Source organism: Ursus americanus, chromosome 4, assembly GCF_024610735.1.
Source record: "Ursus americanus isolate L20-20 chromosome 4, mUrsAme1.1.p, whole genome shotgun sequence".
In the NCBI taxonomy this organism is placed as follows: Eukaryota; Metazoa; Chordata; class Mammalia; order Carnivora; family Ursidae; genus Ursus; species Ursus americanus.
In genome coordinates this window covers 22337461-22352819 of record NC_142130.1, presented here as the reverse complement: position 1 = coordinate 22352819, position 15359 = coordinate 22337461, and the positions used below count along the sequence as shown (strand labels likewise).

At 44.4% G+C, this 15359-nt stretch overlaps 1 protein-coding gene across 1 annotated transcript in view; it reads left to right on the top strand.

Annotated features, from left to right (window-relative positions):
- Positions 1-15359, top strand: part of LIPH (lipase H) — a 45077-nt gene that overhangs the window by 17416 nt on the left and 12302 nt on the right. The window contains exons 3-8 of the mRNA XM_045776687.2: positions 1224-1332; positions 6611-6712; positions 8090-8179; positions 11115-11282; positions 12612-12707; positions 14791-14902. Coding sequence (XP_045632643.2) covers positions 1224-1332; positions 6611-6712; positions 8090-8179; positions 11115-11282; positions 12612-12707; positions 14791-14902 — 677 coding nt within the window. The remainder of the gene's footprint in view (positions 1-1223; positions 1333-6610; positions 6713-8089; positions 8180-11114; positions 11283-12611; positions 12708-14790; positions 14903-15359) is intronic.

The window sequence follows — 15359 nt, the reverse complement described above, 5'->3', positions numbered from 1 at the left end:
CACTGGCCCGTTATCTGGAGATTTAAAACCAAGACATATCTGCAGTGAACAGAGGGACTATTTTGAAAATCCAGCTAAGCCACAGGGAGGATAGAGAGCACAGCTGGAGGGAAGGCCCATAGATATGGTTGTGCAAGTTGTGCACTGCACAGGCACCCATCTAAGGGAGCACCATTGTCATGGTACACATTATAGATCTATATATTTATTATGACATGTTCCCAGCAATAACAGTAAAGTGTCCTCAGGAAGGTACATCTTTTTCTAATTCACATAAAGGTGTCTACGGGTAAGAGAGGTTCTCTCTGGGGGTTTTCTGGCTTCACTGTGTAGAGTTTCCTCATCTTCTAGAGCTATTCTCTTTCCTAGAAATGCCTGAAGTTTCCTGACCTGACTATCCAAGACCCAAACTGATACATGTGGTCTGTATTTTTGTGTGTGTATGATTTATATTTTTAGAAGACTCACGAAGATTAAATAAATCTTAAATTTTATTTAGTGATCTATCTCATGAATTGCCCCCTTTACAAAACAACAACAACAACAAACAAAAAGCAACCAAAAAAGTGACTTTATATCAGAGCTATCTGAGAGAGAATCAGGCCTGGTGGCCATTGTGGCCAGGGGCAGCAGAATTTTCACACAAGCTTCCCACTTAAGCCACAGCCCGGGGAAAGCGAATAATGCTAACATGACTCACCACAGGCTGTCCCAGCAGACTGTGGTTAGTGTTGTTCTCACCCCCACCCTTCCCTTTCCTTCCTTCCTTCTCTGTCCATGGTGACTTCATTAACTGGGCCAACATGAAGATAAAGGAGTTCACCAAAAAGTTTCGTTGCCCTTCTCCTCAACTGGGAGGGATTTAGAGATGTCTCAGCTTGATTTCTAGCAGAAGCATGAATGGAGACACCATGACACAAAGGTTAAGGCCCAGGCTTCGAGTTGAACAGACTGGTTTGACTCCTGCTGTGCCCATCCCCACCTGACTGATAACTGGGCAGGTTACTTTGACTCTGGGCCTCTGTTTCTTCTTCTGTATAATCCAATGAATGATATTTACTTTATGGGGTTGTTGTGACATTTAAGTGAGCTCATAGATATAAGTTGCTTAGAAATGTTTCTCCTAAGAACTGTTTCCAAAGTCAAATTTAGGAAATTTCACCAAATGTTGTCAACTCCTCGGCCCCTCACAATTTATAATGATGGACCTCTTGAAATTCCAGGTACAAGGAGCTTCTCTTGATGACATTTATATGATTGGAGTAAGTCTAGGAGCCCACATAGCCGGGTTTGTTGGAAAGATGTACAATGGGCAGCTGGGGAGAATTACAGGTAAGGCTTCCTGTGAACGGGCACGGGTTAGTCAGCCTGGGCGGGGTGTTTACTGAGGGAACATGATGCAGGCAGTCCAAGTCCTTGGGTTCAAAGCCAGCTCTTCGAATTACTTAACCCCTCTGAGTGTGTGTCCTCTTGTACAAAGGAGAGACCATGATAATATTGGCCTCAGGTTATTATTTAATAAAATACACCCAAAGCACTTTGTAAATTGTATATGCCATAGAAAGATTGGTGGTAACTTTATTTCTCTTCTGGTTAGAAAATACAGCTATGGGGGCGCCTGGGTGGCACAGTCGTTAAGCGTCTGCCTTCGGCTCAGGGCATGATCCCAACGTTCTGGGATCGAGCCCCACACCAGGATCCTTCCTATGAGCCTGCTTCTTCCTCTCCCCCTCCCCTTGCTTGTGTTCCCTCTCTCACTGGCTGTCTCTGTCGAATAAATAAAATCTTAAAAAAAAAAAGAAAATACAGCTATGGCCCTTGGGGATTTGATCTGTGCCCTCCCCTAGATAGCCGTCTTCCTTTCACTTAATCTAAGATAGCTTGAGCCATACACCTAATATGTTTCCATCTCCAGACACAGTTGGAGTCTCATGATAGAAAGATGAGATGGGAATTTTGATAGTGGGTTTTACCCTCTGAAGATCAGCTTTCAGGACAAAGCTGAATGAAAACTCAAAAACACAGCAGGTGAAACCCCAAACAAAGGCTCCCTTGCAGGGTTCTCTTGCCTACTGCTCCAGTAACTTTCCACAGCCACAGAAGACAGGCTGAGGGAGGCTTTCTGTCCAGAGACTCAAGGCTTGTCCCCCCATTCATACCCTTCCCAGAATCCTTCTTCACACAGAGAGACCTGTTTTCAGTCTAGGGAATCTGGAGGGTAGATGTGAACAGAGGAAGGAGAGATTCAAACCAACTGTATTTGTGAGGTAAACTTTTAGTGTCAGTCTCTGAATGTGCGACTTGACTGGTAGCCCAGAGCAAGTCATTCTCATTCTCATTCTCTCTCTCTCTCTCTCTCTCTCTCTTTCACACACACACACACACACACACACACACACACACACACACACACACACCACTGGTGTCTCGTCTAGCCCTGCTACTTGAGGTCACAGTGTTTTGTTTTTCCTGGTTCTTTTTTACTCACTTTCACCTCTGTGAAAGCAGCCAAGGCCACCTTCATCTTATTTACCTGCTTTCCAAGGGGGGGGGGGCAGAGCTCTTTTTAAGTTTTTAACATTATTATTTTTATGTTTTAGAAAGCAACATGTCCTTTGTAAAAAGTTTCATTTCTCAGGGCCCCTGGGTGGCTCAGGGTCTGCTTTCAGCTCAGGTCATGATCTCAGTGCCCTGGGATGGAGCCATGCATAGGGCTCCCTGCTCAACAGGGAGTCTGCTTGTCCCTCTGCCCTTCCCTCCACTCGTGCTCTCTCTCTCTCTCTCTCTCTCTCTCTCTCTCTCTCCCTGAAATACATAAATAAAATCTTTTTTAAAAGTTTCATTTCCTTTATGGGATCAAAGGGCAGATAGCTTGAATCTGCTTGTGTCCCTTATCTGTTGGGAGCTCTTCTGGTGGATGGGACTTGCCCCAGTGGTATGTTAAGAACCCACACAGCTCTCCCCACCCCACCCCCCACAAAGTCCTGTTTGTAGGGTTTGCTGATCTCCATGGTCTGAATACGCTCACCACTGCTGATTTCAAGCTGCCAACCTGACATCACCAACCACAAAGTTTGGGAAGAGATGAGCAAAGTCTGCTCTCTCGTGCTGGCCCTAGCAGACTCCAGCCCACCGCTGCCTCATTCTGTCTCATCCCCTGTTCTGCTCCCAGCAAATCTGTTCCCACCACTACTGTGAATGTGAGTGCATGTAACCTAGTTTCTGATCATGCATGGAAATTCCCCAAGCCAGCCTGCCTTCCACTCTGGGCCCACGTGGCCCTGCTCTGTGGCCCAGACACCACTAATGGCCCCCCCACCTTCCCCTTGTTCTCCAGATGCCTCATCTTCTCTGATCCCCAAAGTAAATTTCAGCTGTCCCCCAGGGCAGCTTCAGGGGTGAAGCATTTCCCTTCTCTGCTCACCTCCCACCACCTTTTCTGACTGGCCTCACTGGATTGTGGAGTAGGAATTGGACCTGTTGTCTAGGGATGCAGTTCACACCCAACTCCCCCACATTGGATGGTTCTGCTTGTTAATTAGCTAAACCATAATGGCTGCTTCATTTCCGCCATTTCTCTCCTTTCACCTGCCCTTCCTTTTGCTTTTTCTCTACAGGCACCTCTCCTGTTTTTATTTCTCATTAACTTCTTAATGTTGCTTTTGTTTGTTTGTTTTGGTTTTTAATTTTAAATAGGCTCCCTGCCCAGCGTGGCGCTTGAACTCATGACCCTGAGATTAAGAGTTGCATGCTCTACTGACTGAGCCAGCCAGGCTCCCCCTCTTTCTCATTAACTTCTTTAACACAAGATGGCGGAGCATACATGGATTTTAAAATATTCCAATTACCTACATCACCAGATAATACATTACATCTGCTTCTCAAACTTAAGGGTGTGTAAAAATCTCCTTAGGGGTGCTGGTTACAATGTCAACTTGCTGAACCAGCACTCTGGGGTTGCGGCCCAGGAGTCTACCTTTAAGCAGAAGATTCAGGTGGTCTGAACACCATACTTTGAGAAATGACCATAGAGCTAGGCTGTCCAATCCAGTAGCCACTAGCTACGTGTAGCCACTGAGCGCTTGAAATGAGGCTAATGCAAATTGAGATGTTCTGTCAGTGTAAGACACACACTGGATTTCAAAGACTAGGTTAAAAAACTGATATTAAAAAATCCCAAATGTTTTATATTGATAACATGTTGAAATGATAATATTCTAGATACACTAGGTTAAATAAACAGGGTTAAATACAGTGTATTATTAAAATTAATTCTCCTTATTTCTTTTTTTTTTAAAGATTTTATTTATTTATTTGACAGAGAGAGAGACAGCCAGCGAGAGAGGGAACACAAGCAGGGGGAGTGGGAGAGGAAGAAGCAGGCTCCCAGCGTAGGAGCCTGATGCGGGGCTCGATCCCAGAACGCCAGGATCATGCCCTGAGCCAAAGGCAGACGCTTAACAGCTGAGCCACCCAGGCGCCCCTAATTCTCCTTATTTCTATTTACTTTTTAAATTGGCTTCCAGAAATTTAAAAATTATACATGTAGCTCACATTATACTTTTATTGGACAGCATCGCCTTGGAGAGTTCATGGTGAAGTTGGGGATGGGAAAATGAGGGCCCTGAAACCGCACATAAAATGTCAGATGTCTGTCTGCGGAGAGGTCTGTGTTGGATGTCTGTCTGTCTGGGGAGAGGTCTAGGGCTTTCATCAAATTCTCAGATTGGTTAATGCTGGAATAAAAGTCAATTAGCATCATCTAGACACTTTTCTGATGATCTTTGAGCAATAAGAAAGAGCCCCATTTTCCCATTTTGTTTCTAGTCTATAATAATCTCAAAATGTTCTGGATTCAGATCCAGGAGTCCTTTTATAAGTCTTCTGAAGTAGCTGCTAATTCCACCTCCATTTTGCAGATTAAAAAAAAATGGGGTTCAGAGAAGTAAAGTGACCTGCCTAAGGTCACATAGCTGGTTGGTGTAAGGTTTGGGGCCCCAAGTCACATCTCTCTGACTCCAATGGTCTCTGTCCACACAAAATATATAGCTTTTTAGGGCACTTTTACTGTGATTTTTGGCTGACATTGTAAGCCAGTTATTTGCTACCAAGGTGATCATATATCCAAGCTTCCTATCACCATCTCCATTTGTGCCTTCTGTCCCGATGTAATTAACAATAGCACCCACATCACTCTCAAAATTGCTCTGGTGTGAACGTTTATAGTTAGCCCATCTCTCTGCCATGGATCTGGAGGCTGCTATAAACTGGGGCTCTCACTGTTTCTTTTCTTAGACCAGAATTGCTGCTGTCTTATGGGGGGAGGGGGCTTCCTTGGCAAACTCCTTCTAAGGTCATGAGTTTCTCTTGCTGTGTTGAGAATGTCCTGTGGACTTGGGTGTCTGGGTGTTGGTCCATCGCCACCCACATCAGTTTCAGTAGAGAGCAAACTGAAGAAGAAAAGCTAGAGGGGTGGGGAAGAGAAGGGTAAGGAAGGGAGGCAGATCAAGACAAGCCTCAAGGAAGTGAGAGAGTTGGGGGAGAAGAAATAGAAATATTGAGGACAGAACCAGGGAAGTCAGGCAAGAACGCCATCTCTTGGATTTTATATCTAACACCAGGGGATGGAAGGTGCCATTTAAGGTGACTTTCATAGACTCAGGACTCAGACATCCCTTGGAACCCTCTGCACTCCAGGTAGGTTTCTAGGAAGCAGGGCCCTTGGGAACCTTTGGTGGTTCATCGCTGCTGTTGTTTTAGCTTAAAGTTTTTAGTTTGTGGTTACAGCATCCCCGGAGCCAGACTCTTGTTTTTCCAGCTGATGGTTAGGAACGCCCAGCTCACATCGACCAAGGGCAAGAAATCAGCTCAGCATTTATGGGGTGGGTTAGTCCTGCAGGAACTGACACCCACTTTATTTCCCTCACTGATACCTGGCCTGACCAGTGAGTTTCACACTTTCCCACTGCGCTTGCCAAACCCAGTGCAATGAAACCAAGAGCTCAACAGAGAGAGGTCTCTGCATTGTGAGGCTGCAGCTCTGGTTAAGACACTTGATCTCCCTGAACCTTGCTTCCTGCATCTGTAAAATGGGAATAATAGCTACCCTGCCTCCCAGCAGGCTTGTGATGTGGATCATATGAGCTGGTACATATGAATAAAAATGGACACTGTAAAGGAGTTTTATGAATAACAAGAAAGAATGGTGGAGGGAGGTTTCTGGATCATTTAAGACCGAATAAGCATAAGTATAGCGTCTGCTTTTTATATGTACCCTCGGGAGCTTTTTTCCTGAGGAACCGGTTTGTCCCCATGCCCTGGTCCCCCTGCGTCTGCTCACTCCCTGCTGATGAGCCCTGAGCAAGATACAGCTCCTAATGGGGTCCGGATGCCGTTCCCAGGGCGCACTGCCATGGTAGGCATCTCTTCTGTGGGAAAAGGCTACCAGGGCTGTGGAGAGGAGCCTAACAAAGCAGGATGGGAATGTGAGTGCTTGCCCACCCGACAGTGCCCTGCAGCCTGTTTGCCGTCCTCACGGGGAGGGATCCAAAGCCCGGCTGCCGGTGACTCACGGTGTGGGGCTGCCAAGCCAACTCGGTTTTCTTTCCAGGTCTTGACCCTGCGGGCCCTTTATTCAACGGGAGACCTCCTGAGGACAGATTAGATCCTGGCGATGCACAGTTCGTGGACGTCATCCATTCCGACATTGACGGTAACAGTCCTGTCCTTGCAGTCAGTGAGCACCCCCTCCCACCCTCCTAGAGTCTCCCCCTGAGGGGATCATGCAGGGGTGGATCAGGTTCCCCCAGAGGCCCTCTTTTCCTGCAGGGCAGTGTTCCAAATCCAGCAAAATACTGAAGAGACACTGGTTTCAGGTAGGCATCCAAGATGTCTTGCTGGAGCGGAGGTGCTTTTCCCATCGACGTTTCTTATTTTTAAAGTGCTCATCTTGACCAATCAAGTGCAGGCTGATTTGCACACTGTGGGGACAAGTGTTTCCATATATGCAGCGGGTGGATGCCTGAGTAGTTTTTATAATACGCCTTCCTTTTGATACAACCACCTGAAAAACCCTTGAACAGGGGCACCTGGGAGGCTCAGTCCGTTATGTGTCCGACTCTTGATTTCAGCTCAGGTCATGATCTCAGGGTCGGGGGATCGAGCCCTGTGTCTGGCTCCACGCTCAGCACAGAGTCTGCTGGTCCCTCTCCCTCTGCTCCTCCGCTCCTTCCTCAAATGCAGTACCTCAATGCCACTTTACTGCTTGATGGAACAGAGTAATTTATTTTTCATTCTTGGAGAGAGAGTGAATTTTGAGGAAAGAGATTAAGCTCAGATCCCGGGTTCTGTCCTTTCTAGTGGTGCCATTTCATTCAGTAAGCCCTCTGACCTCAGTGTCATCTGTAACTTACTTCATCCGAATTTACCAATGGCCACTTTTTAGACATTGTGAAAATTAGAAGAAAGATATAAAACACCCAGTACCATGCCCACAGACACGTGCAGGTTCCCAATATATTATAGCTATTATTATTGCAATGGTGCACTGTATATGTATACGTGTATAAATAATTGTTTAAATCAAGCATTTTACTGATTATTTTGTGGTTACAAGGCTAAAGAGAATAGGCAAGTATTAAATCAGTCTATGATTTTTTTGGGTCCCCATTTTCTAGAAGAGTTTCCAGTTAAAAAAATTTTGTTTCTTACAGAGTATAAGTTCATTTTTTTCCTGTTTCTTATTCATTAAAGACTAACATGAATATAATTAGAGGCCCAGAAAGCACTGGCAGTTAGAGGGTTCCAACCAAATTTAAAGAAGAGACCTATCATTTTATCAGACTTGCTGTGAATGAGTGTCCAAAACCCCCTACACATGGAGAAATACTGGAAATAAATTCCATTATTGTCTTCATTGTCTCCTAGTTGGAAATCACTGCTTTCTAACTAACTAGCTGGATAGCTTCGGGCAAAATATTTAAATAGGTATAACAACAACAACAGCACAATCCCTGTCTATATCCTTTGAGCAAATGAACTATGAGATGTGAAAAGTTCAAAAATAAATGCATAATATATTCTCCTTTAGCACTGGGCTACAAGGAGCCATTAGGAAACATAGACTTCTACCCAAATGGAGGATTGGATCAACCCGGTTGTCCCAAAACAATATTGGGAGGTAAGTGCAGATACTTTATATATTGTACAGTAGTGGTTTTAAAAGGCATATTTAAAAAATCTGATCTTATCCTATGGGTAATAGTTTTTAATAGAAAACAAATCATCTGAGAAGATATAGTATAAATATAAATTATATCTTAAAAATTATTACTCAAATACACTACTTTAAAAAAAACCCATTGCAGCATTATTTACAATAGCCGAGATACGGAAGCAACCCAAGCAACCGTCGATAGATGAATGGATAAAGAAGATGCGGTATATTCATACAATGGAATATGGTTCAGCCATAAAAAGGAATGAATCAAATCATTTGCCACAACATGGACAGATCTAAAGGGCATTATGCTAAGTGAAATTAGTCAGAGAAAGACAAATACCACGTGATTTCACTCATATGTGGAATGTAAGAAACAAAACAAACGAACAAAGAGAAAAGAGACAGAGAAAAAGCCAGACTCTTAACTATAGAGAACAAACAGAAGGTTACCAGAGAGGAGGTGGGTGGGGGGGACAGGTGAAACAGGTGATGGGGATTAAGAGTACGCTTATCACGATGAGCACTGAGTAATGTATAGAATTGCTGAATCACTATATTGTCCATCTGAAACCAATATAATACTGTATGTTAATTGTACTTAGTTTAAAAAATAAATTTTAAAAAAGAAATAACCATATGATTAAAAGCTATTATGAATTATTTCTCTCTCTTGAAAAGGTGTGTCCTTTATCTAGAAATTCCATATCTAGAAATCTGTCCTAGAGAAATAATGGAAAAGGTAGACAATCAAAGTGCAAAGATATCTGACACAGCATTATTTATAATAGCTAAATTTTTAGAAACAGTCTAAATATCCAACATGGAAAATTCTTAAATAACTATGGTACTCCCACATAAAGGAATGTAATTGTTAAAAAGTCATATTTTCAGGTTAATGAAAACACAATGGGATGTTAAGTGGAAAAGACACAAAACTATACGGGATAATCCCAGTTTGTTTTTTTAAATGTGTATTTGTACATGCGTAAGTAGAGAAGAAAAGACTAAACATAAATGCTGCAAATAATTATTAGTGGTGAACTCTGGATATTGGACTTCTAGGTGATTTTTGCATCATCATTTTCTGTTATTTTATATTTTCTAAATAAGCATGTATTATTTTATCATAAGAAAAAACACAAAACAAAAAATGGGTAGTTAGAGGGCAACATTAAAGTAATGTGGGGGACAGAATAAAACACCCATCCTTAAGTGCTCTGAATCTGTAGTTCACCATTGCTAGAGAAAGGTAAATAATCATGGATATGATTCTAGAAAAAAACAATCTTGTTACAAAATGGTAGCTGTAGACAGCCCCATGGGAATGACATGGTATTTGGAAATGATCCAGATGAAATGGCATAAGTAGAGTCAACCACATTGTACCGTAAATGGTGCGTGTTCAAATCCTGTCCTGTGTGGTGTAGCACGGCTACCTCTAAGGAGCCAAAGATAATATGCTTTGCTTACAAAGGACATTCTCTGTATTGTTATCAGTGTCATTGTTTCTGCAAGTGGAAAATCCAGGAACGATAAATCAATACTGACCTGTCAGATTTAGTCCAGTCCAGCTTGGCCCCTTGCCAGCCCACGCTTCTCTTCTCTTGCTTCAGTTTATTTTCTGTCCTTCACTGATTTCCAGTCTGTAACTGGACTCTGGGGGAAGAGGAAACATGGGTCTGACTCCAGCACTCAATGTCTCTTCAAGCCACTAGCTCATAATCATAACTGTCCTCTTCTCCTGGGGTTCACTGTTGCCTACGCAGATCCTCACCTTCTGTGTTTACCCATCTTTGGGACCCAACTCCCTTTTCTGAATGACTTACTTCATCATCGGACCCATCCGTGTCCAACCCTCCTGATGCCATCGCCGCACCTTGCTGCCTTCCTCTCTCACCACTGCACCACGTGGCACCTGGTAGGAATGAACTGGAGGCTGCCTCACCTCTTCTTGCCCATGTATGGCATCCAGTGCCACCTCCCATTGTTCAGTCCCTCTTACTTCACCCTTCACCCTGTAGCAGAAATGGAACCCTGCCTCTGGGCTTCTCTCATGAATGCCCTGTGTGTGTCCATTAGAGAGCCCCTTAGGTCTCTGCCATGTCAGCCCCCACCTTGGCTTGAGAACATTCTGGAGTTGTTATGCAGCCTTGTTAGTTGAGTATAAGGCAGACCTGCTAACTTTTCCATGGCCCTCAAAAATACCAGAGAATCCTTGCGTGATCACCCTTTATACTTCTATTCTGAAAATCTCCCTCCCTATAAATCCTCACCTCTGAAAGGTGACCTACATTTGCCTTTTTACCTAGATTAAGATCTCACCTGAGGGAGCCATTCTGTCTCTCTTCATTTTAGTTTACAAGATCAGCCTTCACATTCCTGTTCCCTTCTGCCCCCAGGGTGGAAGCATCCCCCATTCTTTTTCAAAGCGTGTCCTCTGCTTGCCCTCCTTGGGAGTAATTCTCAATGCCTTCTTTCTCTGTCTTTACTAGTTTAGATGTGGTTGCCTTCTGCTGAGAATCTCTGGAGAAAACTACTATTGAATTTTTCTCTTCCTTTTCAATGACAAAGGAAGGACATAGGTTGAATCTGATTCTACCACGTAATACCTGTGTGACCTTGGTCAAGTCACTTAAGCTCTCTGAATCTCAATGTCCTGCTGGGTAAAATGGGGATAATAATGCCTACCTTCTTTTATCCTGCTGCATGCCAGCATGAATCCTGATCTATGGGTTTTTATAAGGATTAAATGGAATAAAATACATGGAAGCTGTTAGCACAGTGCCTGGCCTCTAGGAGACAGATGAAGAATTGTGTGTGTATGTACCGTGTGATGTGCTGTCATTAAATGCTACAACTACTCTACTCTTTCATCATTCCTTTCACAATCAAGGATTGCGGTATTTCAAGTGTGACCACCAAAGGTCCGTGTACCTGTACCTTTCTTCTCTGAGAGAGAACTGTTCTATCACCGCATATCCCTGTGACTCGTACCGGGATTATAGGAACGGCAAGTGTGTCAACTGTGGCATACCACCAAAGGAGTCCTGTCCCCTCCTGGGTAAGTCCAACAAGCAGTTTTCCCCTCTGATTAACAAAGAGTTCATTTTTGGTAGAATCCCAGCACCATTTTATTATCTAAAAATGGGCCTGAAAATTATGTGGTTTAAAAACATTTTCACTTAGTTAGCTTTTTCCAGCTAATTTGTTCTGTGAAGTACTCTTGGACCTTCTACTCGTGCATTAGAAAAGCCATTTGTATACGATTTCATCTAGAGGGCAGTGCAACCTCCCTGGACACTCTAGCATAAAAAAGCAGGTTCCAAAAGAGTTTCCAAGCCCACCCAGGGCTTAGTCACCCTACACAGCCAGCTCCCACGGGGACAGAAACGTCCTCTCGGTGCACACATCGTCTCTGCTGGAGGAGGGTCAGAGTGGGCCCAGACTCTCCTGTCAAACGAGCCTTGCAGAATGACCCCTTCCAACAAACCGTGTCTGTAGATGCCCTCACACTGCACCCTGGTTCTTATGTGCACGTACGGGGTGGAGTGGGGAAAACATACACTGTGGCGGCTGCTTGCATATTTGCTAAGGATTGGTAGAAATATTCCAGATGGTGAGGACTTTGAAACTAGATGATCATGAGAATTTTCTAATTGTTCAAAGGAAAAAACCCACATTAACATCAGGGCGTGCTATAGCCAAGGGGTTCTCAACCCGGATTGTGCCTAAGTTAATTGGAAAGCTCTAGGGAGCTTTTAAAAATTACTCATGTTCCCACCCTGGATCAGTCAGGTCAGTGTGTGAAGGCCATTCTCTAGGGGTGGGGACAGAGGAGAGAGTGCGACCTCACTGAGAGCACTCAGCCCTGTTCCTGCAGGCACAGACATGAAGAAGAGTCCCCTGCTTGTTGACATAGTCATGGCAAGCTCGGGTTCTGTGCAGTTTGGGGGCCTAATTGTAGTTCTTCAAGAAAGCACAATGCTTGGCAAGAGTGATGCTATTTTAGGTATAAACCTGAATCTGTTTTAATCTAGAAAATGAATGTATTCCTGAAAAATGTCAGCGCTATTCTTAGTCTACCCAGTGTGTGAGAGAACTAGTGTGCTACCGAGAACCGGGGTGATAGAATGTCAGTAAAAACGGGCGAGAGCCACCGTGGGGTCATTTTGCAAGTCCCAGCTCTGAGGGACAGGGTAACAAGCACGGTGCCGTGGCTGCAAGGGAGGCATGTACTGGTGGCTCTGGACGCCCTCCCTGCAGGGTGGGTGTAAGGGGGAGGTTGTCTTGGTGGTGTGGGTGGTCAGACTCACTGCTCTCCTACCTCCCCAGCTGCTTTGACACTTACATAACACATGTTAATCTTACATTTTTCCGACTCGCTTTACAGGCTATTATGCTGATAACTGGAAAGAGTATTTAAAGCAGAAAGACCCTCCTATGACTAAGGCGTTCTTTGACACAGCTGAGAAGGAACCGTTCTGCAGTGAGTGGTCGATGTGGTTGTTTGCTTTTGCCCAACCCCCTCCTTTTTAAAAAATGGCTGAGCCTCAGCTTCCCGGCTGCTTCTTGGCAAATGAAGGCCATGGTGGAGTGTGGGCTTTGGAGCGGAAGGACTTTGGTTGAATCCTGACTCCACCCCATAATAGCTATGTGACCTTGGTCAAGACATTTAACCTCTCTGAGTCTCAGTGTCCTGCTAGGCAAAATAGGGATAATAATGCCTATCTTCGGGGTTATGAGTTAAATCTCAACAAATCATGATTGTTAGCTTTGCTGGATGGCTATTCTTTTTTTTTTTTAATTAAAAAAATATATTTTAAGTAAACTCTACAGCTCATGCGGGGCTTGAACTCCTGACCCCGAGATCAAGAGTTGCATGCTCTACTGACTGAGCGAGCCAGGCGTCTCCTGGATAGCCATTCTGATCACTAAGATCTTCCAGAAAATTTGCTTAACCCCCCAAAAACCTGAAATTGCAGCCAGGTAAAATCAGATGTCAGCCACATCCACAAAGCAACCATGATGACCTAAAGACGTTGAGGGCTTGAGTATTCCGGATGGGGGCTAAATGGGGCAGCAGGCAATCAGACGCCCTGGGAATCAAGTCGGAATTTTCCTGGGCATGTCTTGGAATCTTGTTCCCCTTTTCACTTCTCGTAGGAGCAACCCTAATAAAAGAGGTTCTGGATCAGTGGGTTTCCCTCCTCCTTTGGAGCCATGTGTAGCAGCCCAGGGTTTGCTGTCTGCCTGGTCCAAGCGAGGCAAGTGCCTGGGTATTAATGGGCCATGAAATGGCAACTCTAGGGCTAACCTTATGCCTTCATAGGACCAACATCTCCCTGAGCCTCCGTGCCCTTCTCTGCAAGTCTGAACATGAGATAGCAAATCTGGCTGTCATGGTGGGATCCCCATCTTCCCAAAGCATCATTGACCTTGGGAAGCAAAGAGTGGGGAGGAAGAATAATTCTCTGAACACATGACGCACTCTCACTTACTCAGTAGGAATATACTGAGTGCCTATAAGGTACTACTGCTAGAATTACAGAGAGGAATCCCTTCCCAGCTACTGCTGTAGTGTATTTTCACTTTATTTTTTTTTCTTTTCTTTTTTTTTTTTTTTTAAGATTTTATTTATTTATTCGACAGAGATAGAGACAGCCAGCGAGAGAGGGAACACAAGCAGGGGGAGTGGGAGAGGAAGAAGCAGGCTCATAGCGGAGGAGCCTGATGTGGGGCTCAATCCCATAACGCCGGGATCACGCCCTGAGCCAAAGGCAGACGCTTAACCGCTGTGCCACCCAGGTGCCCCTCACTTTATTTTTTTAACCACATGAGACATTACCCAGGCAGTATTTGTATGGATATATCCATATATTTACCACTTTTTTGATTATCACTTTTTCTCTTGCATTTTGTAAATATAGGTAAGTGTGCTGACTAATGACGGGAGAATACCAGAGCATGATAAGAATTCTAAGAGGGAAACCTGACTTAGTCTAAGGGTCAGTGAAGGCCTCCTGGAGGAAATGACATTAAGCCGAAACCTGAAGGATGAGCTGGCAAAGGGGGCAAAGTCAGAGTGTCCAAGTGGGGAGAAGGCCCAGGAACAAGAGACAGCCTGGCAGTGCAGGTGATGCGGCATGACTGGGGAAGGCATGAGGGCGGCTGCTGGACGTTACCCAGATTATGGAAGACCTTGTCAGCTCTGGAGGGTCTCTACATGGCCACCTGGTTGGCTTATTCTAAAAGGGCAGGGATTGCAGTGAACCAATCATACTCAGCGGTTGGCCATGACACCTCAGTCAATAAAGTGGGAACACCAGTCCAACTGTGATGCCTAAACGTGACAGCTGGAGACCACTGAATTGTGCCATCACCCAGGCCATCTTTACCAAAAAGAATGGAAAGGAATATTAGAAAATTCAGCCCTGGATCTCTGCAGAGAAACTAGGGAGGAAGAGAACAAGAGACTCAAGTTATGAGGGAGGTTGGGTTTTTAGGAAGTGACCTTCAGGGAAGCAGTTGAGAGTGTCCCTCTCTTACTGTGCTCTCTCCTTGTTTTGCAGTGTATCATTACTTTGTGGACATTATAACTTGGAACAAGAATATAAGAAGAGGGTCCATTACAATCAAATTGAGAGACAAAGCTGGAAACATCACAGAATCCAAAATCAATCAGTAAGTTGGGCTGGGATAGTTTGAAGTTTGCGCTCTCCCTTTTTGTGCACAGAAATTAAATCCCAAATATACCCACTTTCTTATTTACAGGTTTGTACTTGTCTTTGTTCTACAGAAGGTATAAGGGAGCGATTGCTTGTGGTCTTTGATCTTCCAGGCTCTTTACAAATGAAATTGGTACAGAGATTTACTTTCTTTTCTTCTTCCCTTCCTCCTTTCCTTCCCCCCCTTCTCTCCCTTCTTTCTTCTCTCCCTTCCTTCCTTTCTCCCTCTCTCACTCTTCCCTCCCTCCTTCTCCTGCTTCCTTTTTTTAAAACATTTAATTACAAAAGTTATCCTTGCTTGCTGTAAAGGATTTAAACAGTAAAGAAATATATATCATAAAGGGACACCTGGGTGGCTCAGTCAGTTAAGCATCTGCCTTTGGCTCAGGTTCATGATCCCAGGGTCCTGGGAT